Source organism: Brassica oleracea, chromosome C6 (genome assembly GCF_000695525.1).
Source record: "Brassica oleracea var. oleracea cultivar TO1000 chromosome C6, BOL, whole genome shotgun sequence".
Classification (NCBI taxonomy): Eukaryota; Viridiplantae; Streptophyta; class Magnoliopsida; order Brassicales; family Brassicaceae; genus Brassica; species Brassica oleracea.
Window position 1 is genome coordinate 15,518,634 of NC_027753.1, and position 20,907 is coordinate 15,539,540.

General features: G+C 30.8%; 1 protein-coding gene across 5 annotated transcripts in view; it reads right to left on the minus strand.

The window, feature by feature from the left end:
• Positions 1-3,939: 3,939 nt before the first annotated feature.
• LOC106296332 (phosphoinositide phospholipase C 8-like) overlaps positions 3,940-20,907 on the minus strand; it is a 23,451-nt gene continuing 6,483 nt past the window's right edge. The window contains exons 3-9 of one of the 5 annotated variants that reach the window (XM_013732444.1): positions 19,419-19,487; positions 13,682-13,753; positions 5,587-5,655; positions 4,910-4,978; positions 4,614-4,676; positions 4,483-4,537; positions 3,940-4,364 (exon numbers count right to left, since the gene is read on the minus strand). In XM_013732444.1, coding sequence (XP_013587898.1) covers positions 4,273-4,364; positions 4,483-4,537; positions 4,614-4,676; positions 4,910-4,978; positions 5,587-5,655; positions 13,682-13,753; positions 19,419-19,487 — 489 coding nt within the window. In that variant the 3' untranslated portion in view covers positions 3,940-4,272. Of the gene's footprint in view, positions 4,365-4,456; positions 4,538-4,613; positions 4,677-4,909; positions 4,979-5,586; positions 5,656-7,060; positions 8,256-13,681; positions 13,754-19,418; positions 19,488-20,907 lie in introns of those variants that run through there. The other 4 variants (XM_013732441.1, XM_013732442.1, XM_013732443.1 and 1 more) reach the window with 4 other exon arrangements.

Here is a 20,907-nt window from a genome sequence, read left to right on the forward strand (position 1 = left end):
GATCTTCTTCTTCGTTTAGTTAGTTTCTTTCTTTGCTTTGATTTTAGTTTTTTTTGGTTAATATTTTAACATGGCTTTAATCTGATGTATTATGATGTATGTTCGTGCGTGTTAATTTTATACTTGTGAAAGCTTGCATAAATAATAAAAACTAGGATAGTGTCCGCGCTTCACACGAAATTTTATATTTGTTAATTTAATTGTATTGATATTTTTTCTTGTGCTAATATACATTCTTTGTTGCTCATTATTTACGTGAAATCTTTGTTTATATAAGATATTAGAAGATTAAGCGTCAAATTCATTGTTAACTAACTTTATGTGTAGATAGTACGGTTGTTTGAAAGGATCAATATAAATCTTTGTATTTATAAGATATTAAGAGACCTATTCTATTAAAATAGAAGTCACGATTTCACTTCGTGTGTGATTTTTTTTAATTTGGACAATCCTTTAATTTTTTTTATTAAATGTACTTTATTACTACTAATAATGTATAAAATATTTGAACTTCTGTAATTATAATATCTTTTGACATTTTTCATTTTAAATATCGTTATAATTTTTGAAATATTTTTTAGAATTTCCAAAAAAAATTAATTTTAAAACTATAAATTTACGTATGTAAATATATATATATATATATATATATTTGTTTACAAAAAAAATATTTATATATAAATTAAATTCATAAAATTCATATGTATCAAACTATATATATTTAAACTAAAATTTTAAAATAATTATTTTTATATTATATTTTTAATATTATCAGATTAATACTAACTTAAGTTCATCTACATAATTTCAAATTACAAAAAAATGTTATTTTTACATTATCAACTATGGTTTATGACGCATATAAATAATATAATTTGCTCAAAACAAAATTTCATCAAAATTTATAAAAAAAAATAAAAAAATCATGAAATATTTATTTAAAAATATAACACATCAATATAAATACAAATAATTCCGCACACAGTGCGGGTTAAAATTTATTTTATATTTAAAATGAAAAGATATCATGATTAAATTAGTTACAAAGATGTTTTATTATTAGCTTTAATCAAATACATGTTAATTTTAATAGATGTATTATATAGTTTCCTAATTTTAATCCCTCTTACCACATATTATATTTTTGAACATAAATATTTTATACTTATGAAAATAAAATTATAATTTGAAAATATTTTGCTCAATATAATAATTTTCTTTTAATAATATTGATTATGATTATATTATAGATAAAAATATGATATATTTTTTATTTTTATTTTCTAAACGATAATATATTATTGTATAATATTGTATTTGTGAAAATTAAGATTTTATAATGAGAAAATATGAAAACAATGATAAAATATTTCTTTAGCAACAAAAAAAATAGTAATTATTAAACATAAACAAAATTTAGAGTTGGGTTAATTTTTATTATTTACATTGAATTGGGTTACTAATTGAATTTCTTAAAAGATGAAAATTCATTCTTAAAAACTGTGTAATTGTCAATTATTTTGGCCGAGGAAGAAACAACTTATTCCGTGAAACAAAAAATGTATATTATGCCTTGTAACTTGTATAAGTTCGATAAATCTTAATGTGGTTCTAGAGTTTGATCCACGTCATGCACATCTTTTTCATTTTAATTTGATAAATCGAAAACTGGTCATTTTAATTTGATAATTAAAAACAGAAATATTTCAGTTAGAAATCGTCATTTAAAATATGATAGATCTTGTTTGAATAAATAATATATTATTTCCTAAATATAGTAGAAGTTTGCTCGTCTGTAGGGATATTCAGTTTATTTCTTCACCACGTTTAGTATTGTTTTTTTTATAGATTTCATATAAACGTTAAGTAAATTACTAAACCGAATCCAACAAAATATACCATAGATATACTATCAAATATAAGTGCATGAAAAATATTGTTATGAAAATTGCAATTTATTAATAATATATTAATTTTTTTTCAATAAGAAGTTGTTAGATTAACTAACAAATCAAATAAACTCTTAGAATACGTTTTTTTCACGGTTGGAACAAATCTAATCCATTAACTAAGCACATATGAACTATATATACCTTATTAAGTTGAAAGTGAATACGCTACATATAAATTTGTTTAAATATGTGAATGTCACATTTTTATAATCTGTTATTAGCTAAGTTTTATATAGTCACAGTCAGTTCTATTTTTGGGTAGAATTTTGGGTGAATGTTGGTTTATAAAATGGGATAATGCATATAAACTAACTATACTATAAAAAATAAATTATGAATAAAATCAACACCACAACTTTGGTTAGTATACATTTTTTTTTCTAAATGTCCGTAAAATAGTAAATCATAAATTAAATAGTGATTATTTTTTATTTAGTCCCACAACAGAAATTGTCTTAGTTTACTCTATATATTATATTCACAATTTGAATAGCTCCAAAACTTAAATGACAACATTATAAGTAGATAAAATAGGACTATGAATTAATAGATTACATATCTCTATATATATTGTATATGTACATTAAAAATTCTAACAAATCTGTTGAAAAAATATTTTAGCAATATTTTAATTTTCAAAAAGTTTTTATATATATATTTTTCACTAATATCATAATTAGAAATTAATTTTTATCATGCATTAATGTATATTAGGTTATCATTTATAAAATGAAAATAAAAATTATATCCTATTTTATCTATTTTATAATAATAATTAGGTTAAAATAAAATCATTATATTGAACTAAATATGATAAAATTATATTAAATTGATTAATTTATAAATTTATTTTCATAAATAAAAAATATTTATGTTAAAAAGTATAATACGATGATAGAACGGCTTAACATTAGCAAACTATATAATACATGTATAAAAATTGACATATCTTAGACTTTTGTATATGCGATACTATATTATTTAAAATGAATAAATGTAAAAAATATTGTTTAAAGGAAATCAAACTTTGAAAGACGGGTCAGTATTTAGAATAAAATAAATAAAAAAAATAGTTTTCAAATATGTTGTTTCATGCATATATTAATTTGTTTAATAAATAATGAAAATACAATAAGATAAATATATAATAAGAATCGGCAAATACATATGACGGTTTTAAATAATTGATTAATTATAACATGTAATTTATAAAATTATTGTACTTGAAATAGTTATATAAACATTTAAATTTATGATTAACGTTGAAAATGTATACCATTAATAATCTATAATAAATAAATAAATGAATAAATATATATATAATTGAAAGTAAACACTTGTGTGATTGCGCGGGTCAAGATCTAGTTAAGTGTTAAAGTAGATGATAGTTACGGTTATTTGAATGAAGCAATATATATCTTATTTTTTTCCAAAATAATTTTTGAAAATATCTATATGATTATGTAATAATTATTACTTATACTTTTCCATAATTACCAAAAAAAACTCAGCATAATTTTTAATAAGATGTGAATATGGTAAACATATTTTCATTAAATTTTGTATTTTTGAAACTTATATATTTTCATTAAATTATTATTTTTGAATAAATTTTCACCATTCTTACGCTATATTATGTATTCTAACTAAAATTGTATTGTTTATTATATATTTTTTTATTTTCTAAACTGAGTTTTGTTTAAGTTTTAATTATTTATTAATTTTTGGTTATAATTTTTCATTCTTATTATATTTAGTTCTCTAAAGTTGGAATAGATACAACTAATAAAACCTATTTTTCCTTTCTTTTGTTTACTTAATTATCTCTAATAATGAATGGTATATTCGGAAATTCACATTTCATTAAAAGCGATGGGAGCATGTGAGTAGGGTTACATGAGATTTTTTCCGAAGAAAGAGCATTCCAGCTGTTAACAACAAGAATACTTACCATGTAGTGATGGTTACAAATGGAACAACCCACCAGTACAATACTATACATTCACCATTCTTTTGACGAAAAGAATTCTTACCATGTATTGATTGTTACAAATGGAACAACTCACAAGTACTATACCGCACACACCAAAAACACAACAATAAAGTAAAAGTAACATATAGGCCTGATCCATTTCAAACAAACATAAAACGCATGAGCAGCCGTGCCGTTCTGCACTGTTTCCCCACTTCATCTGATAGAGGAATTACTTGTATACCTGGTTTCAGCTTAGACACCCAGAGACGAAACGTACCAGCAAATTTGTCCTTAAATATTAGGGTATGGTCATATACTTCAACAACAAGCTCATCATTTTCCAAACTAGATAGCGGAAACACAAATTCCCCTCCCCAACTGGGTGTCCAACTGCGTTTGTGGACAGTCTTCTGGATCTTGCCACCATGTATCATGAGCTGTTTAAAGACCCGAGGAACTAAAATCAGCTATATTTGGTGTCATCAACAAAGCCATCAATATAAAACAAGTCTTGGACTGAATTTATTGCATTCACAAAGAGATCCGGAGAGGAACCTCTATGAAGCTTTGGAAAGTCTGTGTCCCACCCAGTTCCCATATAGATTTTGACCTACACGTTTAATATTTAAGCAAAAGAAAAGAGAACAGGAACCTAACTGTTGGCCTCTCAGTGTAAAATGATAGACCTTTAGTGTTTTTTTATTTGTAGCTGGAATAATCGCTATATTAGTGCTTGGATCATCTGTCCCCTGCAAATGTCAATAATATCATGGTCTTTTGAACAAATATAGACGAGGTTAAGATCTTAAAAACTTCACATTTATTTGATCAATGGTTTAAGCTGCAATAACGATTATGCCGAGACTAAGTTCCAAAAAACTAAAATATGCTTCTCATATAGATTTTGACCTGAACATTCATATTTAAAGCAAGAAAGTGGGAGCATATGAAACCTCAATATTGTATGTTTAGTGTATCAAACCTTTAAAGTATTTGAAGCCTTTGGCAAATCTTGTTTAACAGATTTGCTAGAACTTGGACGGTCTGGCTCCTGCAAAGGTCACCCAAAGCCCAAAGGCCATAATACCACAACATGAACTTTCCCTTATCGAAAGAAAAAAAAAATACCAATACGGACCTTTAAACATGTATATTTCGGACTTTAAACCAAAAATGTATAGTTGGGACTAAGAATTTAGTGTAAAGTTCTAATTAGGAATCTTTTCACTTTTGTTAATATTAATATATGTATGATATTTCTGACACATTTTTTTGTGCAAATTACTAATTGATTAATATTTTAAAACAAAGTCATTGAGAACAAAGTCTGCTTGGCTACAGAATCTTGCCTCTTATCATTAACAGTTCTAGTTATGTTTGTTGATTATTACTAACTTTTGTATTTGTTAGAGCAACTCCAGTGCTCAAGTTCTATATGAGTATCTAGTTCTTTACGAAAATAAACATAACCTGAAGACGTGGAAGAGAATATAGAGGATGAGGAGTGTTAGAATATAGAATGTATCCGATTATTCCGAGACTAAGTTCCAAAAAAACTAAAATATGCTTCTCATATAGATTTTGACCTGAACATTCATATTTAAAGCAAGAAAGTGGGAGCATATGAAACCTCAATATTGTATGTTTAGTGTATCAAACCTTTAAAGTATTTGAAGCCTTTGGCAGATCTTGTTTAACAGCTTTGCCAGAACTTGGACGGTCTGGCTCCTGCAAAGGCCACCCAAAGGCCATAATACCACAACATGAACTTTCCCTTACCGAAAGAAAAAAAAAACAATACCAATACGGACCTCTAAACATGTATATTTCGGACTTTAAACCAAAAATGTATAGTTGGGACTAAGAATATAGTGTAAAGTTCTTATTTGGAATCTTTTCACTTTTGCTAATATTAATATATGTATGATATTTCTAAAAAAAAAAATAATTAATAATATGTCTATAGCTTAAAATTTTGTTCTAAAAATATCATAGTAGACTCTGTAAATTATTTTCTTTTCGATTTTGTATAATTTTGTATTAGACACAAAATAATTATACGGAGTATATCTGTATAATCATCCAAGACAACACCATCAAAAGGGACCCACATCAAGACTAATCAAGCACGCCAGACAAGCATGAGACCCACATGAAGACTTTGAAGCTATGCGGCAAAAGTCTCCATCAGTCACCCAAGACCTGACACGTATTCAACCAAGTGTCGGCACAATCAGACGACGACACGTAGCAAGCAACCAGTATGCAAGCCTCGACTATAAAAACGAAGCCATCAGGAACAACGAGGGCACGAGCATTTTCTACGAGATCTTTCTCACTTTAGAAACGCTCTCCCTTCTCTCTAGAAATCCCTAAAAGTTTAAGTTTTTATTAAGCCCCACAACTCTGTAATCAAAGCTTGTAATATCAAGATCAATAAAGTAAGTTTTAATCACAATCTTGTTATCATAAGCCATCATAAGCTTGTTATTAATTCAAATTGTTTTAGTTTTTTATTATTGTTTTTGATTTTATTTAATATTTGAATTAATAACAAGCTTATGATGGCTTATGATTACAAGATTGTGATTAAAACTTACTTTATTGATCTTGATATTACAAGCTTTGATTACAGAGTTGTGGGGCTTAATAAAAATTTAAACTTTTAGGGATTTCTAGAGAGAAGGGAGAGCGTTTTAAGAGTGAGAAAGATCTCGTAGAAAATGCTCGTGCCCTCGTTGTTCCTGATGGCTTCGTTTTTATAGTCGAGGCTTGCATACTGGTTGCTTGCTACGTGTCGTCGTCTGATTGTGCCGACACTTGGTTGAATACGTGTCAGGTCTTGGGTGACTGATGGAGACTTTTGCCGCGCAGCTTCAAAGTCTTCATGTGGGTCTCATGCTTGTCTAGCGTGCTTGATTAGTCTTGATGTGGGTCCCTTTTGATGGTGATGTCATGGATGATTATACAGATATACTCTGTATAAATATTATACAAATTCGAAAAGAAAATAATTTACAGAGTCTACTATGATATTTTTAGAACAAAATTTTAAGCTATAGACATATTATTAAATTTTTTTTTTTATTCTTCGAAGGGATCCTGTGCTAGAGGTCCTCCGAATAGATCTTGTGTATCGTGTTTAACTTCTCCTTCTTCATCTGAACTTGAATGCATTAGTTGATCTATCAGTTGAGCGAGTTTTTCTTTTTTTTGATTGTTTGGACTTTTTTATTTCTGAAGAATATGCAGTTGAAGTAGCGGGACTTGATGGTTTTGGAGTAGGTTGTGGTCGCTGACTTGGTAAGAGCAGGGGAATTGACTTCGAAACTGTTTGTACAGCGTGTTTTGCTTGTTTTATTGTGTCGAAGTATTTTTGGATGTTGGAGTAGCTACATCGGTCGAGATTATATTTTTCCCACCATTTTACCCTGAACTCTCTGAGAAGAGAATAGGGCATGTCTTGAAGATGCAGGGACAGTTGAAAATGCCAGGAGCATATCCAGGGAATGCCCATGTCGATGTGGAAATATATCTTGTTTAATGGTCCTATAGGTTGATCGGGTATATGTTTCTTGTAGAACTCGAAGGAAGTCTTGAGTAGGCTGGTTGGGTAAATTGCGTCTGATGGCCCGAACCAGTACCACCATTCTGCAAACCATCCGGGTATTGCTTTTGAGCAGCTTTGGTCGAAGCTAAAGAACCAGGAGTGGTCATAAGGTCTGAGGTAGAATGCCCTGAAAAAGGCGTTTTGATAATCGGTATAAGTGTATCCTTGAATATGAAAGCCAGGTGTAACAAAAGGTTTGGTTGAGTGATGATGGATGAATCCAAGGTCTTTGGATTGGTATAGGTTTAGGATTTTGCAGGTTGAGTATGCAATACTGTTTTTGTCTTTTGGATCTGGGTAATGGGTTACCTCAATTGATCTAGAGTCTACTAGGATAAACTCATAGAAGGTGTGGTTTTTGGTTATGTTGTCGGTTGGATAGGGACAGTCTGGATAGAAGGCCCTGTTTACGAAGGTTTTTAGTTGGGGTAAGGTTATGGGCTTGGTGAATTGAGTAGTCATTAGGTGTTGTTTTTGAGGTTTGACGTAGTAAGTTGGTTTGGTTGAGGTTTCGGGTTCTTTGGTAGTTGAGACAGTCGCCTTTGAAGTAGATCCTTCTGCGGCTGCTTTTGCATAAGATAGTGGTGGATATTCCGCCAATGCTGAGTATGGATTTGGTGTAAGAATTTTTCCTTGTAGATGTGGTTGGTTCTTGACGTAATCTGATGCTGTCATCGGTTTTTTGCTCTTCTGTTCATTCATCTTGATTAGATTTTCCCTGTAAATATTCCCTTGTTAGGAAATCGGGTAAAGAATTGTTTTCTCCTTTAATATATTGTATATCAAAGTCAAATGCAGATAATATTGCTTGCCATCTTGCGAAGATTTGTTTGGACACAAGATTCTTTACATCCTTTTGTAATATTTCTTTTGCAGATTTGCAATCGACTCTTAGTAAGAATTTTTTGTTAATTAAATCGTCTTGGAATTTTGATATACAATTGACTATTGCGAGAACTTCTTTTTTTATAGTTGAGTAATGTTTTTGTGGTCCTAACCAGATTCCTGAATGAAATCGGATTATTGATTATGTTTTTGATTTGGGTAATTTTTGCTTAAGTATTCCTCCATATCCTATTTCTGATGCGTCAGTTTCGACGATCATATCTGCCTCAGGGTTTGGGAGTGTCAAACAAGGAAGTGTTTTGACTTTTTCGTTTACTTGCTTTACAAGTAAAGTATGTTGATTAGTCCAAGGTTTTGGATTCTTTTGAAGTCTTTGAAATAAAGGTTGAATAGATTTTTTTAGATCTGGTAGGAAGTCTGAAACGTAGTTTAGACATCCTAAAAATCTTTGTAATTGAGTTTTTTCCCTTAATTCGTCAGGGAATTTATTTGCAAATTCGATTGATCTTGCTATAGGTGTAATAGTTCCTTGATATATAGTATGCCCTAAAATCTTATTTTTGTTTGGAATAAGGACATTTTTTTGCGGATACAACTAATCCGTGATTTTTGATTATACTAAGGAATGTATTTATATGACTTATGTGTTGGTCTATTGATGTTAAATATACTAAAACATCATCTATATAAACGATTGTGAATTTTGAATAATCATTGAATATGTTATTCATTATGTTTTGAAATTCACTTGGTGCGTTTTTAAGACCAAATGGCATTATGTTTCATTCGTAATGACCAAAGGGTACTTTGAAGGCTGTTTTATATTTATCCTTTTTTGAAATTTGAATTTGCCAGAATCCACTTTTCATATCAAATTTTGAATAGATTTTTGCATTGTATAATCTTTTTAATTAATCTCTTTTATTGGGTATTGGATATCTTATCCATTGTAATATATCATTTAGTGGTTTATAATTGATTACTAAACGTGGTACTCCACGTTCTATTTCTGCTTGGTTATTCACGTAAAAGGCAGCACAACTCCAAGGGGATTTGGAAGGCCTAATTAATTTTTTATCTACTAATTCTTTTATTTCATTTTTACAAGTTTCTAATAAATCTTTATTCATCTGAATAGGTCTTGCTTTGGTTGGTATATTTCTCTCGTTGAATTCTTTTATATATGGTAGTTCTACCATATGTTGTTTTCTTTGTCAAAAGGCATTTGGTAATTCAGAACATACTTGTTTTATCAAATTGCTTTCGATTTCTTTTATTTTACTAATTGTATAGGGTGCTTTGAGTTGTTCCTCTATTTTTTTGTAAGTTATTTCTTCTTGTAGATATTGAATATGATTTTGTTTACTTTTGATTAGGTTAATTGTTTCTATTGTACTTTGTTGTAAACTTAATATTTCTTTTGTTTTCATAGGAGACAAAAATTCGAATGTTAATTTGATTCCCATTATTTTTGTTGTTATTCCTATCTCATTTACTTCAAATGGATATAATTTGCGTAAAAAACGGAGTTCCTAAAATTAATTCTTGTGATAAATTTTTAACTAATATGAATTGATTTTTAAAACAATAACCTTGATTGCATATCTTAGTGCTTGGTAATTTGTATCGAACCTTCAAGTTGGTACCGTTGGCTCCACTTAAGCGTTCAGTTGTTTTTTCATAACATTTAGTTGGTATAGTTCCTTCTCGAATGCAGTTATAGTCTGCTCCTGAGTCCATTAATGCTATTACATTTGTTTTGAAATTGTAATCAATATGTAAAGTAATTTTTGTAGACCATTTTTGATAATTTATTTTTTTAATCATTTGTATATATTTTGTTTCATCTTGTTCTGGTTCACTTATTATTATACCTTTTTGTTTGTCTAAAGGCGTATTTTGGTTACTTGTGGACAGTTCAGTACTGTATGGTTTATTATAATTGTTTTCCATTATTGCTATTCTTGCATCCATATGAAATTGGTTTAATTCTTGTTGATTAATTGTCATTTGTAATTCCTTTATTTGACATTTTATTTGTTTAACTTCGGCTTGCAATTCTCCTGTTGTTACTTGTCTAAACAAACTTTGGGTTGAATATTTTTCAAACATCTTGTTTAAACTAAAAGTATCTGGAGTCAGTAATTCATTTTTCCTACTAATTATTTCTTTTAGTTTTATTAAATAATCTCTTCTGATATCGGGGTTGTCTATTTTATCAATTATTTCTAATAAGAATTGTTTATCGTTGTCCTTTGTAATGACATTAATTAATTTGCAGTTGCATAAGTTGTCAGATAATTCTTGTGATTCTTCTGAAGAATTACTTATATTATCAATCTCATTTACTGAGGTTTCACTATTTGATTCGTCGGACGACTCTGACTCTTATATTAATAATTTCATTAATTTTTCTTGAATATCAGGTTGGTCATGAAATATTTCATTAATTTTCTTTTTCATTTTACATTCTGAGGACTTATGTCCTGGTCTTTTACAGTTCCAACATACAATTTTCTGTCTATCATTTGGTTTATAAGGTTTTCTGTTTTTGGAGTAATATTGATCATTAAATTTTTTATTAAATTTTTTTTTGTGATTATTATGTTATTGATAAGGTCTCCTATAATTATTTTGATTATTTTTATATTTAATTCTTTTAGATCTTGATGGGGGATTGAGCTGATTATATCCATATTGTCACAAAATGATCCCATATTAGTTTTAAATTTGAATTTTTCATTTCTCTTTTTATCTTTGTGGTCTTGGCATATTGATAATCCTTCTTTTTTAATAAACGCGAATAACTGCCCATAAGTTATTGAATTCCAAGGGATTGGCTGTCCTCCTGAGTATTCTTTTAATTTGTTTGTTATTCTTTCTGCGAAATAAGTTGGTAATCCTGATATAAATCTTTCTTTCCAGAAGGCTTGAGTACAATCATTTCTTTGAAATATGTTTGTTATAAATACATCTTTATACCATTTAAAATCTCCTAATGTTGGACATCTTAAATTGGTTAAGATTATTTTCTTGCTTTCTAATTCTTCTTTTGGATTTCCTATAAAGTGCATAGTTATAATATGTATTAATACTTCTACTGCGTTTTGTATTTCTACTTCTTTTATTTCTCCTTCATTATTTTCTACTGTTTTAGTATCAGTATGATTAATAATTGCTTCTCGAGTAACATATTCTAGGGAGTTATCCCACCAGTATCTTAATGCTCCATTAAATCCTACTATTAATAAAACACATGATTGCTTATCATCATTTCCTTTTGCTTTATAGGCCATGGCGGCCATTCCCATTTCTTGCAATAAATTCATTATTTTGTATTCTGATCTTCCATCAATATTCCATTCATATATTCCGTCTCCAGAATACATGTTTGCGGAATATTTATGGTGTTCTTCAAATAATAAATCTGGTGGAGTATTTCTCTTGTAATATGGTTTTGTTGATTTATTTTTTATTCGATTGATTATTGGTTTGTCTTCAGATACTGTAGTTGAAGTTGATTCATCATCATCTTCATCTATGATATTTATATTTTTGCTTTTGTCTAGTTTATCTAGTTTAACTGCAATTGATGTTAAAATTGGATTATTTGGTAATTTTACTTGCATATTCATTGGTTTAAAGATTGGTGGAGTTATGGATGACAAGGGATGTTGTTCTTGTTTATTAGTCTTGTTATTATTTATTTTTATATCTATTTCATCTATTTGTCTAGATATTGTGTGTAATATCTGGCTTTGATAATTGTTTTGTTGATATATGGATTTTATATCTTGCATATGAATTGAATCTTTATCATCTTTATTAGCTCCAGTCTTAAACGGGGTTGCAATAACTTGTCTATTTGCAGTATTTATTTTTATATCCTTCAGAGGTGGATGGATTGATCTTATTTTGTTTCCATCCGTTTGTTCCCAGACTTGGCTCAATGTTGAATTTATATTAATTGATTTGAATGCATAATTTATATTGTTGGCGTTTGCATAACTTTCAAACCAATTGAAAAATGGAATGTCCGTTTCTTTGGATATCATAAAATTATACCAATTTTCTCGTTATAATATAGTTTCTTTTTTAGGGAAGGTATTAAAATACCATTTCCTTTTTTCTTCATTTTGTTTTGAATAAAAGTCTTCTTTTATATATTGTTTGTTTATTTCATATGTTTTGGTTATAACATTTATTGATTTAAAGTCTGATAAAGTTGGTGAAGTTGGATACATATCTTGATGAGGCTCGGCTATTGGAGCTTTAAATTTAATTGGTTCTTCTTGCCTAATATTTTGATTTATGCTTTCTGTTTCTGAGTTCATACTTGATTGACCAGTGCGATATTCAGAAAAGGAAGCCCTCGAGTGATAAGGACTTATTCTAGGTGGTAATGGAACTCTATAAGATCCAAATTGTAACAATATTTTTCCATCTCTTTGTTCAATTTTTTTTTATATATCTTTTTGTTCAAAGTTTCTAGGAGGTTGCGTAATTTCAATTTTCCATTGATCTGGAATAGTTATTTCATCCCATTTTAGTTGTTTAGGTATGTATGTAGCCGTTGGCGTGTTTTTACTATGAACAGCTAGAATTGTTGTTTATCCTTTATTATCCTGTAGTAAACATCTTGGATTAAATTCTGAAACTAATTGTTTAAAATATACACGATAGAATAATAAATATCCTTGTCTTTCATTTTGAAATTTAATTTCGGGTAAGTGAATATTTGGGGTCAGCGTATTGAGTATGGTTGGGTCATGTAGACTAACTTGAAAATTAGGAGCGCAGTTAAAGTTACGGCTCCGTTACATAGATTTGATTGGACTGCTCCAAGGAGTGAGTCCTCGAATTTTAATAAAGTTTTGTCTCTTAATAACATAAGGATTGGTGAATCAATTCCTGTTCTTGATAAAGATTTTATAGCTATTTGAATTAATCCGAAATGGATATAATTGAACCCCTTTCGTTTATATTTTTCCAAAGCTAGTGAGGATAATAATTTGATTTCTTCAAACTCGTTTTGAAAAGATAGAGTTTGTTCATGTTCTTTTATTGAATAAGCTGTTTTGAAATCAAACGTTCCTATTTGATATATATTCTCAGGATTAATATGAGATAATTGATTCTTAGATATTTCTTGATTAAAAGTTGTTATTTTAGTCATTATTTCTCTTGAGTTAATAGTTGAATAAGACGCTGAAGTTGACGTGATTTTTGGTTTAAAGAACTTTCTAATCGAAGATGCCATGATTTTAATCAGATTTTAAACTCATAAAATTTACTAACCGTTTTAATTCGACTCAACTGCTGGCTTGCCAACGGTCTTACTGCCACTTTCGGACTTGCTGCCTGGAACACCTGCAGTAACAGAGTTTCTTTAGACGGCGAGGTCGTTTTAGTAGGTTCAAAATAGATTAAATTCAGATATCTTGATTATTAAATTCTTTAGAACAAGTTGCATCATTTAGCATCTGATACCAGTTTTAGTTTTTTATTATTTATTTTATTTTATTTAATATTTGAATTAATAACAAGCTTATGATCGCTTATGATAACAAGATTGTGTTTAAAACTTACTTTATTTATCTTGATATTACAAGCTTTGATTACAGAGTTGTGGGGCTTAATAAAAACTTAAACTTTTAGGGATTTCTAGAGAGAAGGGAGAGCGTTTTTAGAGTGAGAAAGATCTCGTAGAAAATGCTCGTGCCCTCGTTGTTCCTGATGGCTTCGTTTTTATAGTCGAGGCTTGCATACTGGTTGCTTGCTACGTGTCGTCGTCTGATTGTGCCGACACTTGGTTGAATACGTGTCAGGTCTTGGGTGACTGATGGAGACTTTTGCCGCGCAGCTTCAAAGTCTTCATGTGGGTCTCATGCTTGTCTAGCGTGCTTGATTAGTCTTGATGTGGGTCCCTTTTGATGGTGATGTCATGGATGATTATACAGATATACTCTGTATAAAAAACTTTATTGATCGTGATATTACAAGCTTTGGTTACAGAGTTGTGGGGCTTAATAAAAACTTAAACTTTTAGGGATTTCTAGAGAGAAGGGAGAGCGATTTCAGATTGAGAAAGATCTCGTAGAAAATGCGCGTGCCCTCGTTGTTCCTGATGGCTTCGTTTTTATAGTCGAGGCTTGCATACTGGTTGCTTGCTACATGTCGTCGTCTGATCGTGCCGACACTTGGTTGAATACGTGTCAGGTCTTGGGTGACTGATGGAGACTTTTGCCGCATAGCTTCAAAGTCTTCATGTTGGTCTCATGCTTGTCTAGCGTGCTTGATTATTCTTGATGTGGGTCCCTTTTGATGGTGATGTCTTACCAGTTTTAGTTTTTTAATTATTGTTTTGATTTTATTTAATATTTGAATTAATAACAAGCTTATGATGGCTTATGATAACAAGATTGTGATTAAAACTTACTTTATTGATCTTGATATTACAAGCTTTGATTACAGAGTTGTGGGGCTTAATAAAAACTTAAACTTTTAGGGATTTCTAGAGAGAAGGGAGAGCGTTTTTAGAGTGAGAAAGATCTCGTAGAAAATGCTCGTGCCCTAGTTGTTCCTGATGGCTTCGTTTTTATAGTCGAGGCTTGCATACTGGTTGTCGTCCTCTGATTGTGCCGATACTTGGTTGAATATGTGTCAGGTCTTGGGTGACTGATGGAGACTTTTGCCGCGTAGCTTCAGATCTTGTGTATCGTGGTTAACTTCTCCTTCTTCATCTGAACTTGAATGCATTAGTTGATCTATAAGTTGAGCGAGTTTTTCTTTTTTTGATTGTTTGGACTTTTTTATTTCTGAAGAAGATGCAGTTGAAGTAGCGGGACTTGATGGTTTTGGAGTAGGTTGTTGTCGCTGACTTGGTAAGAGCAGGGGAATTGACTTCGAAACTGTTTGTGCAGCGTGTGTAGCTTGTTTTATTGTGTCGAAGTATTTTTGGATGTTGGAGTAGCTACATCGGTCGAGATTATATTTTTCCCACCATTTTACCCTGAACTCTCTGAGAAGAGAATAGGGCATGTCTTGAAGATGCAGGGACAGTTGAAAATGCCAGGAGCAGATCCAGGGAATGCCCATGTCGATGTGGAAATAGATCTTGTTTAATGGTCCTATAGGTTGATCGGGTATATGTTTCTTATAGAACTCGAAGGAAGTCTTGAGTAGGTTGGTTGGGTAAATTGCGTCTAATGGCTCGAACCAGTACCACCATTCTGCAAACCATCCGGGTATTGCTTTTGAGCAGCTTTGGTCGAAGCTAAATATCCAGGAGTGGTCATAAGGTCTGATGTAGAATGCCCTGAAAATGGCGTTTTGATAATCGGTATAAGTGTATCCTTGAATATGAAAGCCAGGAGTAACAAAAGGTTTGGTTGAGTGATGATGGATGAATCCAAGGTCTTTGGATTGGTATATGTTTAGGATTTTGCAGGTTGAGTATGCAATACTGTTTTTGTCTTTTGGATCTGGGTAATGGGTTACCTCAATTGATCTAGAGTCTACTAGGATAAAATCGTAGAAGGTGTGGTTTTTGTTTATGTTGTCGGTTGGATAGGGACAGTGTGGATAGAAGGCCCTGTTTATGAAGGTTTTTAGTTGGGGTAAGGTTATGGGTTTGGTGAATTGAGTAGTCATTAGGTGTTGTTTTTGAGGTTTGTCGTAGTAAGTTGGTTTGGTTGAGGTTTCGGGTTCTTTGGTAGTTGAGACAGTCGCCTTTGAAGTAGATCCTTCTGCGGCTGCTTTTGCATAAGATAGTGGTGGATATTCCGCCAATGCTGAGTATGGATTTGGTGTAAGAATTTTCCCTTGTATATGTGGTTGGTTCTTGACGTAATCCGATGCTGTCATCGGTTTTTGCTCTTCTGTTCATTCATCTTGATTAGATTTTCCCATCATGCAAAGATTTGTTTGGATACAAGATTCTTTACATCCTTTTGTAATATTTATTTTGCGGACTTGCAATCGACTCTTAGTAAGAATTTTTTGATAATTAAATCGTCTTGGAATTTGGATATACAATTGACTATTGCGAGAACTTCTTTTTTTTTTTTATAGTTGAGTAATGTTTTTGTGGTCCTAACCAGATTCCTGAATGAAATCAGATTATTGATTCTGTTTTTGATTTGAGTAATTTTTGCTTAAGTATTCCTCCATATCCTATTTCTGATGCGTCAGTTTCAACGATCATATCTACCTCATGGTTTGGGAGTGTCAAACAAGGAAGTGTTTTGACTTTTTCTTTTACTTGCTTTACAAGTAAAGTATGTTGATTAGTCCAAGGTTTTGGATTCTTTTGAAGTCTTTGAAATAAAGGTTGAATAGATTTTCTTAGATCTGGTAGGAAGTCTTAAACGTAGCTTAGACATCCTAAAAATCTTTGTAATTGAGTTTTTTCCCTTAATTCGTCAGGGAATTTATTTGCAAATTCGATTGATCTTGCTATAGGTGTAATAGTTCCTTGATATATAGTATGCCCTAAAAATCTTATTTTTGTATGGAATAAGGACATTTTCTTTGCGGATACAACTAAGGAATGTATTTATATGGCTTATGTGTTGGTCTATTGATGTTGAATATACTAAAACATCATCTATATAAACGATTGTGAATTTTGAATAATCATTGAATATGTTATTCATTATGTTTTGAAATTCACTTGGTGCGTATAAATTATTTTGATTATACTAAGGAATGTTTTGATTATACTAAGGAATGAATAACATATTCAATGATTATTCAAAATTCACAATCGTTTATATAGATGATGTTTTAGTATATTTAACATCAATAGACCAACACATAAGTCATATAAATACATTCCTTAGTATAATCAAAAATCACGGATTAGTTGTATCCGCAAAGAAAATGTCCTTATTCCAAACAAAAATAAGATTTTTAGGGCATACTATATATCAAGGAACTATTACACCTATAGCAAAATCAATCGAATTTGCAAATAAATTCCCTGACGAATTAAGGGAAAAAGCTCAATTACAAAGATTTTTAGGATGTCTAAACTACGTTTCAGAGTTCCTACCAGATCTAAGAAAATCTATTCAACCTTTGTTTCAAAGACTTCAAAAGAATCCAAAACCTTGGACTAATCAACATACTTTACTTCTAAAGAAAGTAAAAGAAAAAGTCAAAACACTTCCTTGTTTGACACTCCCAAACCCTGAGGCAGATATGATCGTCGAAACTAACGCATCAGAAATAAGATATGGAGGAATACTTAAGCAAAAATTACCCAAATCAAAAATATAATCAATAATCCGATTCCATTCAGGAATCTGGTTAGGACCACAAAAACATTACTCAACTATAAAAAAAGAAGTTCTCGCAATTGTCAATTGTATATCCAAATTCCAAGACGGTTTAACTAACAAAAAATTCTTACTAAGAGTCGATTGCAAATCTGCAAAAGAAATATTACAAAAGGATGTAAAGAATCTTGTGTCCAAACAAATCTTCGCAAGATGGCAAGCAATATTATCTGCATTTGACTTTGATATACAATATATTAAAGGAGAAAACAATTCTTTACCCGATTTCCTAACAAGGGAATATTTACAGGGAAAATCTAATCAAGATGAATGAACAGAAGAGCAAAAAACCGATAACAGCATCGGATTACGTCAAGAACCAACCACATCTACAAGAGAAAATTCTTACACCAAATCCATACTCAGCATTGGCGGAATATCCACCACTATCTTATGCAAAAGCAGCCGCAGAAGGATCTACTTCAAAGGCGACTGTCTCAACTACCAAAGAACCTGAAACCTCAACCAAACCAACTTATTACGTCAAACCTCAAAAAAAACACCTAATGACTACTCAATTCACCAACCCATAACCTTACCCCAACTAAAAACCTTCGTAAACAGGGCCTTCTATCCAGACTGTCCCTGTCCAACCGATAACATAACCAAAAACCACACCTTCTACGAGTTTATCCTAGTAGACTCTAGATCAATTGAGGTAACCCATTACCCAGATCCAAAAGACAAGAGCAGTATTGCATACTCAACCTGCAAAATCCTAAACCTATACCAATCCAAAGACCTTGGATTCATCCATCATCACTCAACCAAACCTTTTGTTACACCAGGCTTTCATATTCAAGGATACACTTATACCGATTATCAAAACTTTTTCAGGGCATTCTACATCAGACCTTATGACCACTCCTGGTTCTTTAGGTTCGACCAAAGCTGCTCAAAAGCAATACCCGGATGGTTTTCAGAATGGTGGTACTGGTTCGGGCCATCACACGCAATTTACCCAACCAACCTACTCAAGACTTCCTTCGAGCTTTACAAGAAACATATACCCGATCAACCTATAGGACCATTAAACAAGATCTATCATCCAAGTCATCACTATCAAAAGGGACCCACATCAAGACTAATCAAGCACGCTAGACAAGCATGAGACCCACATGAAGACTTTGAAGCTACGCGGCAAAAGTCTCCATCAGTCACCCAAGACCAGACACGTATTCAACCAAGTGTCGGCACAATCAGACGACAACACGTAGCAAGCAACCAGTATGCAAGCCTCGACTATAAAAACGAAGCCATCAGGAACAACGAGGGCACGAGCATTTTCTACGAGATCTTTCTCACTCTAAAAACGCTCTCCCTTCTCTCTAGAAATCCCTAAAAGTTTAAGTTTTTATTAAGCCCCACAACTCTGTAATCAAAGCTTGTAATATCAAGATCAATAAAGTAAGTTTTAATCACAATCTTGTTATCATAGGCCATCATAAGCTTGTTATTAATTCAAATATTAAATAAAATCAAAACAATAATTAAAAAACTAAAACTAGTAGACATGGAAGAGAATATAGAGGATGAAGAGTGTTAGAATATATAATATATCCGATTATTCCGAGACTAAGTTCCAAAAAAACTAAAATATGCTTCTCATATAGATTTTGACCTGAACATTCATATTTAAAGCAAGAAAGTGGGAGCATATGAAACCTCAATATTGTATGTTTAGTGTATCAAACCTTTAAAGTATTTGAAGCCTTTGGCAGATCTTGTTTAACAGCTTTGCCAGAACTTGGACGGTCTGGCTCCTGCAAAGGTCCCCCAAAGGCCATAAATTAATACCACAACATGAACTTTCCCTCACCGAAAGAAAAAAAAAAACAATACCAATATGTACGGACCTTTAAACATGTATATTGTTAAGATTTGAGAGAATATTTGTGAGAATGTGTTGTATATTTCTTATTGCTTACACCACTATATATAGTGGTTCATACAACGTAGAGTCAAAGGGAGAATTGATTACAAAGATACTCTACATAATGACATGGTCAAACTCATAAAGACTAAGGTTGAATGGGTCTTTCATGTGGCTGGATGTAAACCCCCAATAGACACTAGTCTTGAACTTGTATGGTCTAGGTTATGGACCATCCACTTCATGATTCATAACAATAACTGCTTTTATTATAGTTTATTAGTTTTAAAAGTTGTGTCTTCTTATCGTAGGAATTGTGCCTCTTAATAAAAAAGCTGAGATTTTTTTTTTCAGCATGCAACTATTGAAAAAGTTTTAAGAAGTAGTTAAAATAGTTCAATAAAGATCTTTCTGCATTTTTCATCATGAAAGTATTGAATTTTTTAAAGTATAGTAATAATATCTTAATTTAAACAACAAAAAAAAGTAATAATATCTTAATAAGTGAATTTTTTTTAAAAAAATATTTATAATATCTTAATAAGTGTTTTTTTACGATTATTAGTTTTATGACTTGTGTTTCTCATTATAAGAATTGTGTATTTTCATTACAAAACAAGATTAGTTTTATTTTTCCAACATGCAACTATTGAATTCTTTTTAAGTAGTTAAAAATACCCCGATCAATAAATGACTTTCTACGGTTATTAGTTTTAAAAGTTGTGTCTTCTTATCGTAGGAATTGTGCCTCTTAATAAAAAAGCTGAGATTTTTTTTTTCAGCATGCAACTATTGAAAAAGTTTTAAGAAGTAGTTAAAATAGTTCAATAAAGATCTTTCTGCATTTTTCATCATGAAAGTATTGAATTTTTTAAAGTATAGTAATAATATCTTAATTTAAACAACAAAAAAAAGTCTTATAGATTATCTTTAAGACAGCTTATTCATTCATACCACATCTTGGTTGGTTCATGCTGAGAATTCGACCAACCATAAGTATTACCAAAATTTGGCTAATTTGTGGTGATGGTCTATAACCATTTCTAAGGTTTAATGAATAACCATTTAACCTATCTTAGGCTGGTTAGTATAAAACACAAGGAATTTAAAATTCCTCTATGGACTGATTTGAATTGTTCTTATAGAACTCTTCACTTGCTTACATGTAGTAATTTAATTCAGTCCATGAATAACTTTAGGAAAATGTTGTTCAAGAGAACTTCTTTTCTCATCTTTCGATTCTGAGCTCAATACCGTTTGGTAAACCTTTTGGTACCAATAATATTATCATCATCATCCAGTGAGTCATA